General features: G+C 41.8%; 1 protein-coding gene across 3 annotated transcripts in view; it reads right to left on the reverse strand.

Annotated features, from left to right (window-relative positions):
• Positions 1-17476, reverse strand: part of CDKL4 (cyclin dependent kinase like 4) — a 53011-nt gene that overhangs the window by 12334 nt on the left and 23201 nt on the right. For all 3 annotated transcript variants that reach the window (XM_027624155.2, XM_027624154.2, XM_027624156.2), the window contains 4 exons: positions 10084-10156; positions 4319-4409; positions 3209-3406; positions 1713-1795 (listed from right to left, as the gene is read on the reverse strand). In XM_027624155.2, coding sequence (XP_027479956.1) covers positions 1713-1795; positions 3209-3406; positions 4319-4409; positions 10084-10156 — 445 coding nt within the window. The remainder of the gene's footprint in view (positions 1-1712; positions 1796-3208; positions 3407-4318; positions 4410-10083; positions 10157-17476) is intronic.

Genomic DNA, 17476 nt, shown 5'->3' on the forward strand with positions numbered 1-17476 from the left:
CACACTAGCAGGGGGAGCTGCAGGCAGAGGCAGAGGGAGAAGCAGGCTCCCCGCTGAGCAGAGAGCCCGATGTGGGACTCAATCCCAGGACCCTGGGATCATGACCTGAGCTGAAGGCAGATGCTTAATGACTGAGCCACCCAGGTGTCCCTACAACAGTACTTTCATATCTGTGCGGATTTACTTATGGGGATGCTTTGAGCATTAATGAAAATGTGTTGAACTACATGTGTATGAGCACTACAGAAAGCAAGAGAATGATTCAGAATAGTAGGGAAGGAAGAGAATGGGATCAAGGGAGGAGCACATAGGGAAGGGGAAGCTCCAAAGATAATGGTAAGAGTCTCCTTTATTTTTTTTTAAGTTTTTTTTTAAACTTTTCTTTTCTTTTTTTTTTAAGTGGGCTGTTCCCCCAGCGTGGAGCCCAACGCAGGGCCTGAACTCGCAACCCTGAGATCAAGACCTGGGCCGAGATAGAGTTAGACGCTCAACCAACTGAGCCACCCAGGTGCCTAGGTAATAGTCTCCTTTAACTAGGCACCAGGTACTTGTGAATTTGTATTTAAACTAAACTGTTACATAAATATTCTTTTGTAATTCAACCTCTAGCCTTGTTAATTCAATGTTAACCTTTTGTTATATTTGTTAAAGCTTTAACAAATATAGGGGCGTCTGGGCAGTGCAATTGGTTAAGTGGCTGACTCTTGGTTTCAGCTCAGGTCATGATCTCAGGGTCCTGGGATGGAGCCCTGGGTTGGGATCCATGATCAGCATGGAAGTCTGCTGAAGTTTCTCTCTCCCTCCCTCTCTGCAACCCTCCCACTCACTCATTCGTGCCCCCTCTCTCTCAAATAAATAAACCTTTTAAAAAAAGCTTTAACAAATATAAAAGAAAGAAATCTAATATAATATATCAAGGTATTACATGAAATACCGAATTTAAAATGAACAAGGTGTCTAGAAATAGTCAGGATTGTTCAAACCTCGGCTTGTTCCCACAGCCATAAATCATGATGTGGCTTTACAGACTTCCCCATCCCTGCTCCACTCTCGTACCAACACACAGCACACACCTCTTCTGAAGGTCCTTTCATTCTATAGGCAGAATTCAGACCACCTGGAGCTTTAAAAATCATAGCCCATGCTTAGGTGACACAGACAGGAGATCAAGGTCTGTAGAGACTAAGATGGCAAGTAGTCATGGACACATTCCCAAAGAAAGGCAAAGACCACAGCAAGAGCATAGCAATGATCAGTGTGGTCTGGAGTTTTGATTTGGATACAATGAGGGTCATTTTGTAGAATGACTTTCCACGTGAAAATATCCGCTGTGAAGAAACGGTTTTTATGGACTTGGGCTTTGTTTTACAAACTGAAAAAATAGAGAGGACTACAGTAAGTACTGTTTAACAATAGATAATTATTTCAGGGAAAGTTGCTGAGCGTTTTGACTAAAAGGATCAAGGTATTTATGTAAGGAACTAAATATAGTTTCGCTTCAAATTTAACATTAAGTTAATCTTTGACTAGATAGGGCAAGTAGACTTTTAAAGAATTCTCTTGGTTAATTTATGCTGTTTTATATAACTTCTTTGATCTGTGTCAGTGTGCCAGAAAGAAAACAGGAGCCAAAAGTACAGATATTGTGAAAAATACCCCTTTAAAGAAAGTTGCAACACAAATAATAAAACGTCCAAGATTGAGCAGTTTACCATGTCTTCTGGCTCAGGAATACTGATGCCATGGAAAAACTGGTTACTTTTGAAGATAGATTGATGTCTTAGGATTAGTTTTCCTGCAAAATACAAACCATGTAACTCATGACAAATTTGATAAAAATAAAAGTGTTTAAATGGTTAACTTCTGAGGTCCAGATACACAAGAAATACTGAGCCTGATCATTCCTTCCCGATTCAAGAGGAGCAAGTCGATGCAAAAACATGCCTCCTCAGGGCAGGGCAGGCCTCCCATGCAACTCTCTTTACCACAGGTGGCTCGGTCTGCCACTCAGCACCCCTGCCAAATGCGGAGGTCAGAAAACCTTGCTGAGGGCTTTACACATGTGATCTCATAACTCTCTCACAGTAGTTGCTATTTTTAATGAGCAAAATGAGGCTCAGAAGTTCAATAACCTGTCTAAAGTTGCATGGTGATTAAGAGACAGATGCAGGATTCACCCTCAGGTCTGTCTCATGTCTGCTGCATGTAAATTTCCACAGTCCTTCTGAGAAATCAAACAATACATACTTAACATGTGGCCTGTGGTGCTCCTCAACCCCTACATTTTTCATGCTGTAGAATTCTCCAGAAGAATGCGTTGGAACCAAACAGGGACCCGCATCAGACCACACAGCAGTGCTTCCATCGCCCAGCAGCCAGGCTGCCGGGACAGGCCAGGGGCAGGAATTAATAAACACCCACTGGGTGTGTAGACGTGTCACTTTCCTTGTGTCCATGCTGCTTCGTGTAAAGCTATAGCCGACCTTCTGGGTCGCGTCCTCTTCCAACCGCCACGGATGCTGACACATGGTGGACGCTTATGACAGAGGCCCCCTGAGTCCCATTCCTGCTCTGCATTAACTGTTGTAGGACTTCAGGCCAATCATGGAAGCTCCCTGAGCCTTAGTTTCCCCATTTGTAACATAGGCACGATTAAAAATGTTATACTGTCCTTAAAGGGTTTTTCTTAAGACTGCAAGAGATGATGTGTGTGAAAGTAATTTGTAAATTCTCAAGTGCTGTATGAAGGAGCACAGTTGAGGAGTTGCAACGGAGACAGTATAGCCCACAAAACCTAAAATATTTATCATCAGGCCCTTTTAGAAAAGTCGGCTGACCCCTGCTCTAGAGTAAAGGGGGGAAATCCCTCCTTTGCAGTGGGCAGAAATGACATTTGATCAAATATCTCTTAGAGTCTGCTCTGTGCAGATGACTCATATCCTTGTTCCTATCTTAGCCTGACAGGGAAAGTAAGTGGATAGTTTATCCAAGGCTAATTGACTTGACTTGGAAAGGCACCTGAGAGCTCCTCACTTAGCAGAGTTATGGCTCCACATGGAGAAAATAGTTGGACTTTGGTGACAACCCAGCACAGGCAACCGAGTAGCAGTTCGGAGAAGCTACAAAGCTCTTGTGTTACATCATTACAGTGATGTCCTATCGCTGTAACAATTGAGCAACTCTGGAAGCCATAAAACGCAAATCCTACCCAGCGTTCTGATGATCAGATAAAGCTGGTCCACATCTGATTTTCCAGGCCAGAGTGGCTGGCCTGTCAGAAGCTCTGCAGAAACACAACCAGTGGCCCACACATCTACGGAAGAACCGTACTGTGTATCTCCCACAAGAAGTTCAGGAGCTCGGTACCATCGTGTCGCCACATAATCGGTGTAGGCGGCTCCTGGAACTGCAAAAGCGTCAGTCAGATTGGGGTAGGGGGGTGTCACATTTCCGTGACATGTGACCTACTCCTGGGAGCAGGTCAGGCATTCGGGCAAGCTACAGTAACTCCGAGGCCACAATACTCCTCACTGTTGTGGCAGCGAGGCACCAACTGCCCAAATACTTCCGCTGTGCGCTTGGAGAGGCAATTCAACTCCCAGGGGTCCCTTGGCTTAGTTAACATCAGTCTCATCCCACACAGAGGGGGGCAGGAATGAGGATTTCTGTAGTGGAACTTCAAGTTGAAACCAACTTCCAGGTGCACTGTGAAGCTACTTGCGTCTGTCCTACCAGGAAACTGGTTGTGTGCACACCCACCTTGCAGTGAGTTGTTGCTAATGCGTGTTGTGGCCTGCCGCACAGTTCTAGATTCAGGGAGAAATCATGATCTGTTCCCCTTTCCCTTTGATTCCCCCTGTCTGGGATGACTTCCTTTTTCTTAGCACTGTCTCTGAAGCCTCTCCTTAATTTTGTTTACTCTTCTAGTCTTACCAACCCCACGGGATTTTCCCAACCTCTCTGGGGCACAGTAATGTCTCCCTCCGGGGAACCATCTGCACCCTCGCTTTGGTACTTCCCTGCAAACCATCTTGTATTATTCTTTTACTTCAGATTGTAAGTGCATGGAGAGCAGAAATGCATCTTATAACTCTTTTCCTCTACGAGGCAAAGCACATAAATATGACATCCAATAAATTGGAGTGGAGTGGAGCAGAGTTGCAGTGCACACTAAGGTACTGGCTAAAAGGTAAAAGTAAACTTTTCCTCTTTGAATAATCATAATATCTGTCACACTTAGCATCCGTTCACTATCTAAAGTAAGAGTTTTATCATTTCATAATCATCTGAACTGGATAAGTGAAAAATTGCTACTTACTCAGAATTCGTGCAAACCCAAAGTCACAGATCTTGATTATTCCTTGCTTAGTTATTAAAATATTTTCAGGTTTTACATCTCTGTGAATACACTGTAAGACAATATTTGATTATTTCTGAGTCATCAAAATGACAAAGCATAATAAACATTAAACATTAATTTAGATGGTAAACATAGCTTATGAGGTAAAAACAAATATGCTTTTCCTTCATTTTTCTAAAAGAACTTTAATTGGCAAATTTTCACTCATAAATCTTATCACACCAAAAGAAGAAAAATCAAAATGCTGCCATATAAGCAAAGAAATTGAAATTATAATTGTTGGATAAGAAAACTTTTTTTTTTGAGAAGGTCGTGTCATACAATTATTTCTTCCACATTTTACTGGTCTCTACTTAAACTGCAAGAGGTAAAGCCCTAGATGAGATTAGACTCAATGTATCTCTGATAAGAACTGCCGCCCAAGAATCTCAATTCATGTTGAATAAGTATTGCAGATTTGAGAAACTGGAAAAACATTTGAATGATAACCAAAAAAAATCTGCTTGAAAGTTGGCTTGTAACTGGAGTGACCATATTATTTATTGCCCTAATTGGGATGTATGAAAGGAGTGCTATTAGTAATTACGCCAGGAAAACAGGACCAAACCACAACTGTCCTGGGTAAGCTGGGAGGTACGGTCACCTACTTCTCAAGAGACGCTGAGCCTTCAGCATCAGGGGACGAGGACCACTGCCACTCTTCCTCATCAGTGAGCTAACCTGGGAGGATTAGCAGCTCTCCTGGGATATGACCACACAGCGCTGTCTGCCGGGGTCCGTCCTGGGAGAGCAGTACACACCTCCATGAGGCGTTCTCCCCTCACAGAGGCTCCTGTTGTTATTCCTCTGTAGGCAGAGACCTTACAACTTGCTGCATCACTGTAAAGACCCTGAATGGAGCACATACTTCTTGCTGGACATGCGAGGGCCACACGGGTAAGGAGGCAGGCAGGCTGCATGAGCCTCACTCCTTGTTCTTCCAGAAATGACTGCTCCATGGTGTGGAAGCCCTCCAAGAACACAGCTCAGGCCCTATTCTTCAGCATTTTATCTTTCCAGTCCTTCCTCCCAGACAAGCAAACAGATAAAACTGATGTTCTTCTTCTGCAGCTCAGCCCTCCTCTAGAGCTCTGTCCTTCTCAAGTCCTTGCACGTGAATTATTTCATTCCTGCCACAATCTTGTGACTGCAGGTGGCCACTGACAGGGTCTCTGGATTGACTGTCACAGTAATCCACTCCTTTTGCCTCCTTCCTCTGATGTGCTGTCAGTCCCTGTATATATTCCTGCCACACTGACAATTCTGAAGTAATTTTTCTTTGCTTCTATGGTAGCTATCTGGGAAGAGAAAAGGCTGAGTCCTAAATTCATTTTAGGTCACAAAAATGGCAGTGGTAACAGAAGCTTGTTCCTAGTTAGTCTCAATTATTGTCAACTGTCTCATAATTTGTATGACCAACAAAAGAAACTTCTAGGTCTCTTTAGAGTCCTAAGGCCTTTGATACTAATTTTTTAAAAAAATACATTGCTATAATATAAACCAACATAGTTTTGAGGTCCTACCTTTTAAGCAACACATTTATGAAACTTGGATGAACACTCTGAGTCCTAGTCACAATAGTTGGTGATTTACTAGGAATAGGTTATATTCCTCAAAAGAGTCTGCATCAAATTCTAAAATTTCTGGACTACGTGTGGCCTTATCAAGCAAATGGACTTACACTGACACTTGTCTTTTGGTCTACTTAAATATGATTTTTGGACCTAATGCAAATCCATGCAAAATTTTTAGCAATTTATTTTCCAACCAAAAAAAAAATACCAACAAATGAAGTACTGATGTGTCCCAAAGAAACAGAAAAATTACTGGTGTAGGTGCAGGTAAGAGAAGCTACTAATGAAGAGGCAGAGGATATTGAAGAAAGCAAAAGAGAGTAAAAATGCCTGGAACAGTAGGAAGTCAAGCACGGAGAACAGAAGCTGCTTAATCATACAACATTCGCTTTCTCTGCCACAAAGCCACACTCCGTGCACTCTCGGCAGTGCCTTGTGCAGTCAGCTTGCTTTCCACCAAACACCAAGAAACCTGCAAGTCGGTGTGACACAAGCAGGGTTTTGTTTGTTTGTTTTTTTAAATAACTTAGGTTGCATACACAGCGTTTAGAAAATGTTGTTCAAATTGGGTTATTGTGGCTAATGTGTAATCTCATTTTTACTGACTCACAAGTCAACAAGAGGTACCGTGATCCTCAACTTTAAGAAACTCCAGAACTTTCACAAATTGCTTCTTGTAATACCTGATCAAATAATAGTTTTCTTATTTTTTTAAAAAGATTTTATTTTTAAAGTAATCTCTACACTTAGTGGGGGGCTCAAACTCATGACCCCAAGATCAGGAGTTGCACGCTCCACCAACTGAGCCAGCAAGGCGCCCCTAAATAATCGTTCTCTATTATCTGAGAAGGTTGTCCTCTTTGAGGTTTAGAGATGATTACTAATACAGCAGTGAGGAAAAGGACCCCCTTCTTCACAACCAGAACATTAGTATAAACGAGATGATGATGGATTGTTGCAGCCTGATACACATATCTTGGAAGTCACTGCAGTTTTGTCATTTTGCGATGGAGTTCTTTTTGTCTAATATATGAGGTATATAAAAATCCACGAGTTCATTATGATACTAAATGGGTCACTTCAGTTAACTCATTCTAGCAATATTAGAGAATAAGAAAGAACAAAATGAATAGGTACTTTCTTAAATCCAGTGCTTTTCAAAATTTAATGTGCACATGAATCTCCTGGAGACCTTGTTAAATGCAGATTCTGATTCAGTAGATCTAAGGTGGGCCTGAGATTCTGCATTTCTAATGAGCTCCAAGGTGATCTCTATTAATAAGTCCTTAATCCCTTATAACTTTAACCTTCCTTGTCTTGGTTAGGATCACCACTCTGGAGATAATAAGGTAGTCATGGTCTCCATAGGTTGAAAGCTGTGAATTTTCAGCAACACCATTGGGTCAGATTGCCTTTTCTATTCTTTGAGAGTATCATGAGGGTTCCTTTAAAAATAAGGAGAGGATAAAGGTTTTGGATGTAGTACTGTAACAGCTTACATATGACCTACATTTTTTTCTTTGCGTGCATTTTAGTAATAGATAAAAAAATACACAAAGACTTACCATAGCATAAGAAAATGAGATAACCAGAATTCAGAAGTAATTCCCATGTTGGAGGAGGGAAGTTTGAAAAATTATCCATTTTTAATAGAGGTCATGGATTATCAATTGGAGATTTTTAAAACTTAAGATACAGAACGTGTTGTTCTGAGCAGAGAAATGATGGCAGTTGCATTGAGCTATAATAATGTTTGGGTCTGCTGGGAACAGTAAGTCACAATCAGTAGGTAAGTTGATTGACTGATTCATTCATTCATTCATGAAGTTATTCAATAAATACTTATTGAGCGAGCACCTTTTATATAAAAAGATCTATGCTAGGTGTTGAAGAGATAGAAAGATAAATCAGCCCAGACGTTGCATTCAAGTTTATAACCTAGGACACAGGAAAGTGTCTGACTATATAAAGGACAAACACTTATGGTAAATAGAATTTTCAAAAAATCATTTTAATTACCCATAAAACTCCTACAAGAACCTTAGGTAAACTTTAAAACCTCTGATAGCATGGTAGAAAATAACAGAGACATGGTTTTATTTATTTACTTTTTAGTTTTTTAGTTTTTTTAAAGATTTTATTTATTTATTTGACAGAGAAAGAGAGAGTGAGCACAAGCAGGGGGAGCAGCAGAGGGAGAGGGAGAAGCAGGCTCTCTGCTGAGCAGGGAGCCCGATGTGGGACTTGATCCCAGGTCCCCGGGATCACGACCTGAGCCGAAGGCAGACACTTAACCGATGAGCCACCCAGGTGCCCTGAGATGTGGTTTTAATTCAGCATCATCTTTAGGAAGTATTTGAAAGCATTTGCATCATGAAAACCGGCTTATGTTTCTTGTGAACAATATTTCTCTATACTTTATTTTTTATTTTTATTTTTTTTAAGTAGGCTCCATACCCAGCATGGAGCCCAGTGCGGGGCCTGAACTAACAATCCTGAGATCAAGACCTGAGCTGAGATCAAGAGTCTGATGCTTAACTGACTGAGCCACCCAGGTGCCCCAACTCAATACTTTATTAATAGAAAATATAAGCTTTTGATTGATCCTAACAAACTCTTCATTGACTTTCTTAAAACTAAAGGAAGTTTCCTCTAAGTATTGAAATTTATTTCCATGATTTTGCATTCTTTTCCAGCAATTCTAGACTATGATAGACATCATGCTGGCATCAAAATTTATCATATGGTAGTCTGTATCCTTGCCTAGGCACTGCCTCTGTCTAGGCACCAACTCAAAAGGTCTAGAGTTATTTTTTAAAAACTGTCATTATAGCAAAAGTTCCCAGAGGCCAAAATAAGGAAGCTCCCAGTGGCCCAAGATGGGGTAATTTGAACATCAGAGAGAACTATCATTGCAAAGGATTGAAACACATCAAATATATAAGATCCATAAGTTTGTAATGATGCCTACATTCCCCTAAAACCTTCATTGTTCATTCTTGGAGGTTGCTAAGATACCAACTTACCACTCTGAGTATTGACAAACAAGGGAAATAATCACATCTTTATCTTACTGTATTTTACAGTAGCCAGAGCCTGTGAGGGTAGGTTCTTCTCTATAGAATTCAAATTAATAAATGCAGAAGAAATAATAGAATTTAAAAATCACCATCTTTTAACCCTAATGAAATACTGGATCTAGGCAATCATCATCAATGAAGGCTAAAGCCATCAAGTAAAAAGGTTGACCAGGAAACTCATAGTGGAGAGGATCAAACTAAGCTCCCAAACCCACTTATCTATTTCAAGATGATCAAAAGTGGGACAAGCTGACATAAGCCTCATGATGTTGACACAAGAAGACATGTACAGCATTACATATGAAATATTCTTGCCTGGAAAACTAAACCTGAAATGATCAAGTTTCTAGACACAAATACCAATTTACCGGAAATACAGGTGAAAGAACAAGTTAAATGACACACAGGAAGCAATCAGCCGCAATGATTTCTAGAACACGGTAGTATTCAAAGTGTGATTCTTGGATCAGCAGCTTCAGTATTAACCAGGCAAATGTTAGAAATGCAAATTCTTGGTGCCCTACCCTGGACCTATGGAATCAGAAACTCTGGGGGTGGGCCCAGAAGACTGTATCGTAATAAGCCCTCCAGGGGGGTTGATGCATGCTCAAGTTTGAGAACTATGGGTCTAAAAAACTAATGCTAAAAATTTTTTTTAAAGGGATAGTGGAAGGGGGCCTCTTAAAGAATAAAAGACTCAAAAAACATAAAAACAAAACCAAATCAAGTGCCATGGGGAGTTACACCACTGCTATCCAGCAAACTTATTTAACCCAGTTTAAAAATGATCACAGGAATCACCAGTAGGATGGCAAAAAGAACACTGAGTTTACACAAGCTTTTAATTCATAAGGAATTAAAAATTTGGAATGGAATTCAAATGGAAATTTGAAAAAAAAAAGCCATGGATTACATTTCCCATATTCTGTGACTTTCTTCCTTTCCTTCCATCTTTAGCTCTTTAAGGCGATCCCTGAGCTATTTAGAAGAAAAGAAGAAATTAACAAATATGTTGGAAAATGTTACTTACGTTATGTTTATGACAGAAATTAAGAGCTTGAAGTGTTTGCCATAATACACTTTTGATCACTCCATCAGCAACTCTGGGGGAAAGAAAATTAAAAAGGAAATGAAAACTCCTAAGATGGGGGAGTCAGGAGAGGGAGCTGGGAACAGAAAGGGAGTGGGTAGGGCTTGCCGTGGCCAACAAACATGGTGCAAAAGGTGTGCTGGAGATAGCTTTTTGAACGTGTTCATGAAAATTGCTTTACTATGTAGTTTTCATTATAGATAATTTTCTTTTGTCATTTGAAAATTTTAGATCTGTAGCAACGGTATATGCTTGTCACAACAATCCAAACAGTATCGCAAAGTAAAGGAATAGAAAGTGTTGACTCAAAACTTGCTACCCCAAACTAATTGCTGTAGTGCACAGTGGTTTCTCTTCCAGCACCTTTGTTTCTTTCCCTCTCTCTGCATTCACTTTTTTTTCTTCTGCATTTACTTTTTAACTTTAGTTTTTGTTTTTTTTTTAGAGAGGGGGAGAGAGAGGAGGATTGGGGGAGGGGTAGAGGGAGAGGGAGAGGGAGATTCTTAAGCAGCTCCATGCCCAGCGCAGAGCCCAATGTGGGGCTCAATCTCATGACCCTGAGATCATGATCTGAGCCGAAATCAAGAGTCAGATGCTTAACAGACTGAGCCACACAGGTGCCCCTTTAATTTTAAATAAATGCATTCATATGGCTCAAAATTTTAAAAATATAAAAGTATATCCATGAAGAACTCTTTCTCATACCTGGCTAGTCACACATTTCATTCTCTGCAACTACTCCCTCCTCTTTCAGGAAGCTTGTATGCATAGAGGTACAAATACTAATGCGTTCACATCTATTTCGTGGTCTCATTATATGGATGTGTCATAATTTACTTAGTTAGTTCCCATTGGTGAGCAATTAGGTTGACTCGATTTTATTCCTAGAAAAAACATTTCAATGAATATCTGTAATCATCCATCTCACTGCAATTATTTTTTTAAGGCAAGTTCTAGAAGTGGGACTTCTAGGACCAATGGTAGGCACATGTTACATTTTGATCCTGCAGACATGACCTTCAGATAGACCTAAAACCTGGTTTTGCAGGAGGAAAGGCATACTTGAAGACTGACTTCCAGCAGTTACGGTGGTAAACACACTCAAGTACATGCTGTAATTGTGTAACAGTTTCTTACACCTGGTGAGCAGGCAGGTGAGCAGCCAGGGGAGGCCAGGGAGAACACAGGTCCCATGAGAATGAGAGGCTGGATGCTTCTTGTCCCTGTAGGATCCTGGAAATACTGGAAGGTATTTTCCATTGCAGAATTGGGGATCTGGGCAACTCACATTTTGTCTGGGAGTAGTCTACTTTGTGTAACCATCTCTATAAATTATAGCAATTACATTCCCTTTAACTTTCTGTTGATGTCTTTCCATGGCTCACATCACTGTCCCATGCATATTGCCCACCAAACATCTGTGCGTTCAAGTCCCTATCTCCTCATTGTCTTGCCAACACCCAGTTTTGCCAATGTTATGTTTGCCAAAATGTGGTTAAACTAAAAAGATAGCTCATTTTGGTTTTCATTGGCATTTCGTTAACTATTAGTGACTTTTGTTTTCACATGATTATTGGACATTACATGTCTTCTTTTGAGTATTTCCTGTTAATGGCCTTTGTGTCTTTTTTGACTGGCCTGTTTACCTTTTTTAAAATTGATTCACAGGCGCCTGGGTGGCTCAATTGGTTAAGTGACTGCCTTCAGCTTCGGTCATGGGATCGAGCCCCGCATTGGGCTCCCTGTTCCTTGGGAAGCCTGCTTCTCCCTCTCCCACTTCCCCTGCTTGTGTTCCCTCTCTCTCTGTCTCTCTCTCTGTCAAATAAATAAATAAAATCTTCTTAAAAAAATAAAACAAAATTGATTCATGAAGACTCAATATATACTGGAGTGTGCATATGTGCTGCAAATATTTTTATCCGTGTGTTGTTTGTTTCTCAACCCTCTTCGTGGGGATGGGGTGGCTGTTTGCATAGTTTCAAAAATCTGAGACACAAGATGTCTTTTCCTGTCTACTTGTAAGACTTTTTTAATTAAAAAATTTAAAATGATCGAATATTCCAAACATACCCATTACTTGGCCTTAATGTTTTATCATACTTGGAAATTTAAATCATATGTTTAGATCACTTTTAAAAACTAAACTCATCCTGCAGATGTTGTGGACCTTACAGAGGGATGGGACAGCCTCTGTATGACTCAGGCATCGAACCAGCTACAAGACCTCACCATGCAAAGCTGCAGTACGTGCCGAGAAAGAGCAACAAATGCATGGAGGTATTTTTCTCAGGGCAGTTTTCTAACTTCAGGTCACAATTATGACGGCACATTCTTGATATCCATGGTCTGGTGGCAGCCCTTTGACTCCAACTCTTCTAATAAGTATTATTAATATTGTGAAAGCCCCTAATTCTCAATGTTAAATTCCATTCTGCTGGAAGTGTCTAGAGCCATCTCTATTTCCTGCACTGAATTCTTTTTTTTTTTTAAGTTGTTTTTCTTTTATTTCTTTGACAGAGAGAGACAGCAAGAGAGGGAACACAAGCAGGGGGAGTGGGAGAGGGAGAAGCAGGCTTCCCGCTGAGCAGGGAGCCCGACGCGGGGCTTGATCCAAGGACCCTGGGATCATGACCTGAGCTGAAGGCAGACTCTTAACTGACTGAGCCACGCAGTTGCCCCCTACCCTGAATTCTGATATAACCTGATCTTTCTCCCCTCTTTGCCTAGGGCCATGCCAGAGACAACACTGCTTAAAGGTTTTTATAAGAGACAGGAAGAACAGTACAGCCATTTTGAGCCCTATGAGGCAGGGTTCAAATCCCATCTGCACCACTTCCAAGTTTTAGAAGCCCAGGCAAGTTATTTGTGCCTGCAGTTTTCCTCATGTATAAAAATAGAACAGTGTTACGTAAGTTTATTAGGAAGACTATCTCCTAAGAGTCTGGGCTTTCATATCTCCATAGGTTTAGGATGAGGGTCTGAGATCAGGTGAGGTCAGTGGATGGGCCGGAGACCCTGTAGAAAGAAGAGCCCCAAGAGAACAGCAAGAGGCCCCGAGGTGAGAAGGAACAGGGAGGGTAGGAGAAACAATTAGGAGGCCAGTGTGGTCAAAGATGAGTGAAGAAGTTGGTGAGGCTGTCAGGGGCCAAATTGCCAGGGGCCTTAGAGATCTGGGTAATTAGTTTGGATTTTACTCTAAGCCTAAAGGAAAGTCATTGAAAGGACTCAAGAAGGCCAATGGTGTAATATGGAGAGTGGATTTCTGTGGTCAGAGTGGAGACAGGGAGGTTGATGAGGGGGCAGATTTAATAATGCAGGTGAGATCTGGTGATGTTGGTCAGAGAGGTGGCGGTGGAGGGAAGGGAAATGGACATCAGGCCTTGCAAGGGCCTGCAAGAGAAACACGTAGACACGGAATGCTGGGCCCCTGCAGGGACGGGGAATCAAGTCCTGGAATCGGGAAACAAGATAGGGGCGAGGGTTCAGAGACTGGTGGAACTGAGGTTTCTAGCGCTGATAACATGGATCCAGGCACGAACGAATGCTGTAGCAAAGTCCTTAGCTCTTGCTGTGGAAGAGGAACGTTTGTTTCGTGGCATCTCATGGGAATGGGTCATGGCTCTGCTCGAAACAGAACAGCTCTGACTCCGAGAAGGCAGGTTCCATCATAGGCAACACAGCATATGTACAAAATACCAGCGGCAAACACATACCACCGATCTTACAAAAAGAAGATAGTTATCGGAGAGAAGACAGATTCGCACAGGGCTCATTCCAGAAAGAGGATTGCAACAGGATTCAGCAATGTTTCAAAGTGCTTTGAGGTGAAATAAAACCTTCAGAAGAAGTCAGCTAACACTCGGTGTTTAAATATTATAGGCTGGGTAAGGGCAGAGACAAATACTGCAAGGCATAGTGAAGGCCTGAGAGCAAAAACTAGACATCCTAGCTCAAGACTGAAGAAGGGTGTCACGAGGGGGGAATGCCGACTCGATTGCTGGGGGACTGGCTCTCTCCGTCACTCAAAGGGGTCCTGCTGTGGACATCAGGACTCAACAGCTTTGCTTTAATTCCTTATATAACTTCACAGGGGGAAAACCTGAGTTCACTGTCAGTACCTGAGACTAAATGAGTCCTCAGTCAACGTTTGCTATCCGAGACTACAAGCCCATCTTGACTCCGGTCTGCCATCCCCTTCACACCACCATTTCGGTTAACCTCCTCCCGTATTCCCATAGATACTTCACCCTGGCCCCAGTGGTTTCCACCATTCTCTGAGCATGCCCGGCTTGTTTGTGCTTCCAGGTCTTTGTGTTTATTGTTCATTCTCCTCCCCTCCCTGTGCTTTCCTTCCATTCAGGGACTTTGTCTCATTCACTACTGTGGCTCTGGGGCCTCGATGGTACCTGGTATCTAGTAGGTACTTAACTAAGCTTGTTTCTCTGGCACTCTCGGAAATTTTATAAACTAGCACCCTGTCATAAGTCCCTTTCTGCTTAAACCAGCTGGAGTGAATTCTGTTGTTGAACCCTGACCAGTTCAGAATACGCTACCAGAAGTGGATGTGGGCCACAGACCAAGGCCTTGGGAATTTGGGGATTGGCTATCTGATTTAATCGGGTCTAAAGGCAGGAGAACCTGATTACCATTAGTGACTGGACTAGCTGGTAGATGGGTACCGAGATGCAACAGTTGTTAAATCATCACCTGTGGTCATCTGGAATAAAATGCCTATTCAAGGCAAGCCTTTGCCTGAGTGTGACAGAATAATACGGGAAACATAAATAATACAAAAAAAGTGGGGCGGGTTGGCTCTAACTTCATGAGAAATTTTTATAAAGGACAGGGATAAGGCTTTAATATCTTCATTCAAGGGAATTAGGAAACCAGAAGTTTCAGTGCTTGCACTAAAAGAACCTGTTATTACTTGTATCTTTAGGACTCACTTCATGGATCTATAGGAATAACATGAAATGACTGAAGAATCAAACACGGAGAATAATCCTGCAGGATGCTAAGTGACAACATAGATTTAACTTACGTGAAGTTAATTTCTCAGTTATAATTAACTGAGAAAGAGCTACCTATACTTCAAGAATTGAAATGTGGCACTCAGGAGTATTCATATAATTAAGAGCACCCTAACTTCCTACCAAACAGCCCGTGTCAGGCAAACTAGCCCCCAAACTCATATGATGAGGCTGGTTTTGCCTTGACGAGAACCCTCTAATGTTCTCACTTGAGGTAGCTGTGTTGCATGGGGATGCCAATTCTTCTCAGACCTTGAGAGGTGCCCAAACCTTAACTAAAGTCAGAGTTCAGCATATCCCACAGGGCCTGTTACAAAGTCAAACAGAGGAAAAGGTTTACACAGCAAAAGAACTATAAGATCTTGCTAATTTACAATGGGGAATGCCTGTGAGCATGGATTTCACTGATGTAGGACCAGAGGGGAAGAATCAGAATTTTCAACTGGGCCGATTATAACAATACGGGCACACTTAGTAGAGATTCCAGTTTCACCAGATGACCTGGAGCAGCTAGGAATGCTGATTGCTAAACTGGTTGATTAAAACCTGGCTAAAGGATTGCCTATGGCAATTGAAGTTGAACGCCAGAAATTCATTAGTAAAATGAGGAGGAGGAGATCCAAAGATCTGAGGCGATAGGAGTGTTGGAGAGGATTTTTCATATGCAACATACTCATCTACCTCCCAACTGTGCCTCCCCAAAGTCCATAATGGCAGCGCCAAGCTGTGCTCTTCCCCAAATGTGCAGTGGGCTTCCGGTTTTCTATTTTGGTCAAGAAGCAGCAGCATGCCAGCCCTTCTACTGGGCTCTTCCTACCACAGTGTTCACTCTGTGGACCAGTCAGCTGGCTCTTTCTGCATCTGCTAGAGTATCTGTCTCAATTATCCAGCTAGGAAATGGGGAAATAATCTCAAGGATGGATCTGTGGACCTACCAGGACTACCAGGAGATGGATTTGAGTCAAGATTGCATTCACCACCAGACTTACTGCTTCCTGCTCCCCATCCCCTCCAAACTGACTGCAGGGGCTTTCAAGGTCATTGGTGACTGGTTTTCCCTCAGAGACTTGTCTATTAATTCCTGAAAGATAGGGTATTTCTCTTTTCCCAGTGCCCGACTGTCCTGGTAAATGGCTACAGACTACTTTGGGGGCAGGTTAAGAGGAAGAATTAAGAACAGATGTGTGATGTTTTTGTAGGGCATTCCTCAAGAAAAGCCATCTTCCCTTTAGTCACAGGCCCTGGTTCTGTGAACTGGCTATTGTGGTGACTCAAGTCAAGCCTCTACACCAATTTTTATTGAAAAATAGAACCTTAGTGATCGTCCCATCTATTTTGGTTCAAGAGAACCTATGGTCAATTAATTTTGATCATCACTACGGCTCTGTTGCCTGTTACAATTCTGGAAATGAAGAACTACCACTTGGCCTCTCGTCCAGGGATCCAGTGATCCCCACTGAAATCAGGAAGCCATTTCAAAGAAAGGATCTCCCCGCTCCATTATCTGGGACATGATGCTTGTGCAACACTCACCAATGTATTTCTTGTTACTCATGATTCACGGCCATCTTTCCAACAAACCACACCCTGTCTTATGGGAAATTTTCTATGAACAGTTAATTGAGAAATTCAAACCTTTTATATGTCAATTATACCTCAATAAAGCTAAAGTTAAAAAAAAAAAAAAGAAATTGAAGCCTGACTCATGAATGTGCATAATGTGTTCCTATCAGCCAGAAGGGGAGTGGACAGCTGTCGTTTTGTAAACCTGCTCATAGTTTTCTAACACTATAACCACTTATAACCATCCCTTTGTATTTCAGATTCCTCATTAGATCCTAAGCTTCTTGAAGGCAGGATTATTCCGTTACACATCGTGCAACGGGAAGGAAAATCCTTCCTCTGGCAGGGAGGCAATTTCTATCCCAACAGCAATTAACTTACCCATTGTACTTAGTGTAGAACACAGAAGGGTCTTAGAGAAAGGGGAATAGATTGTTTTAAGTTTAATCAGGTGATGCCAATTTCAGCTGCCTCACATACGTGTAGTTACTTGACCAAATCCAACAGTCTCAGTACTTAGTATTGATGCAGCTATTGATCTAACAAGTGTTTTCTCTATCCAAAAAGTAGAGGACATCAAAGGCTTCATTTGGCAGAGGAAGCAGTACACTTTCACCATCTTAGTGTGAAGTCAGCTCTTCTTAATGATATAAGTTAGTACTCGGGTCTCTTGATCATCAGCTCACCATCCCACAGCTCATCCCACATGTCCCCTCTGTTGATTGCCTCATATCCACACA

The sequence above is a fragment of the Zalophus californianus genome, chromosome 8 (assembly GCF_009762305.2).
Source record: "Zalophus californianus isolate mZalCal1 chromosome 8, mZalCal1.pri.v2, whole genome shotgun sequence".
Lineage (NCBI taxonomy): Eukaryota > Metazoa > Chordata > Mammalia > Carnivora > Otariidae > Zalophus > Zalophus californianus.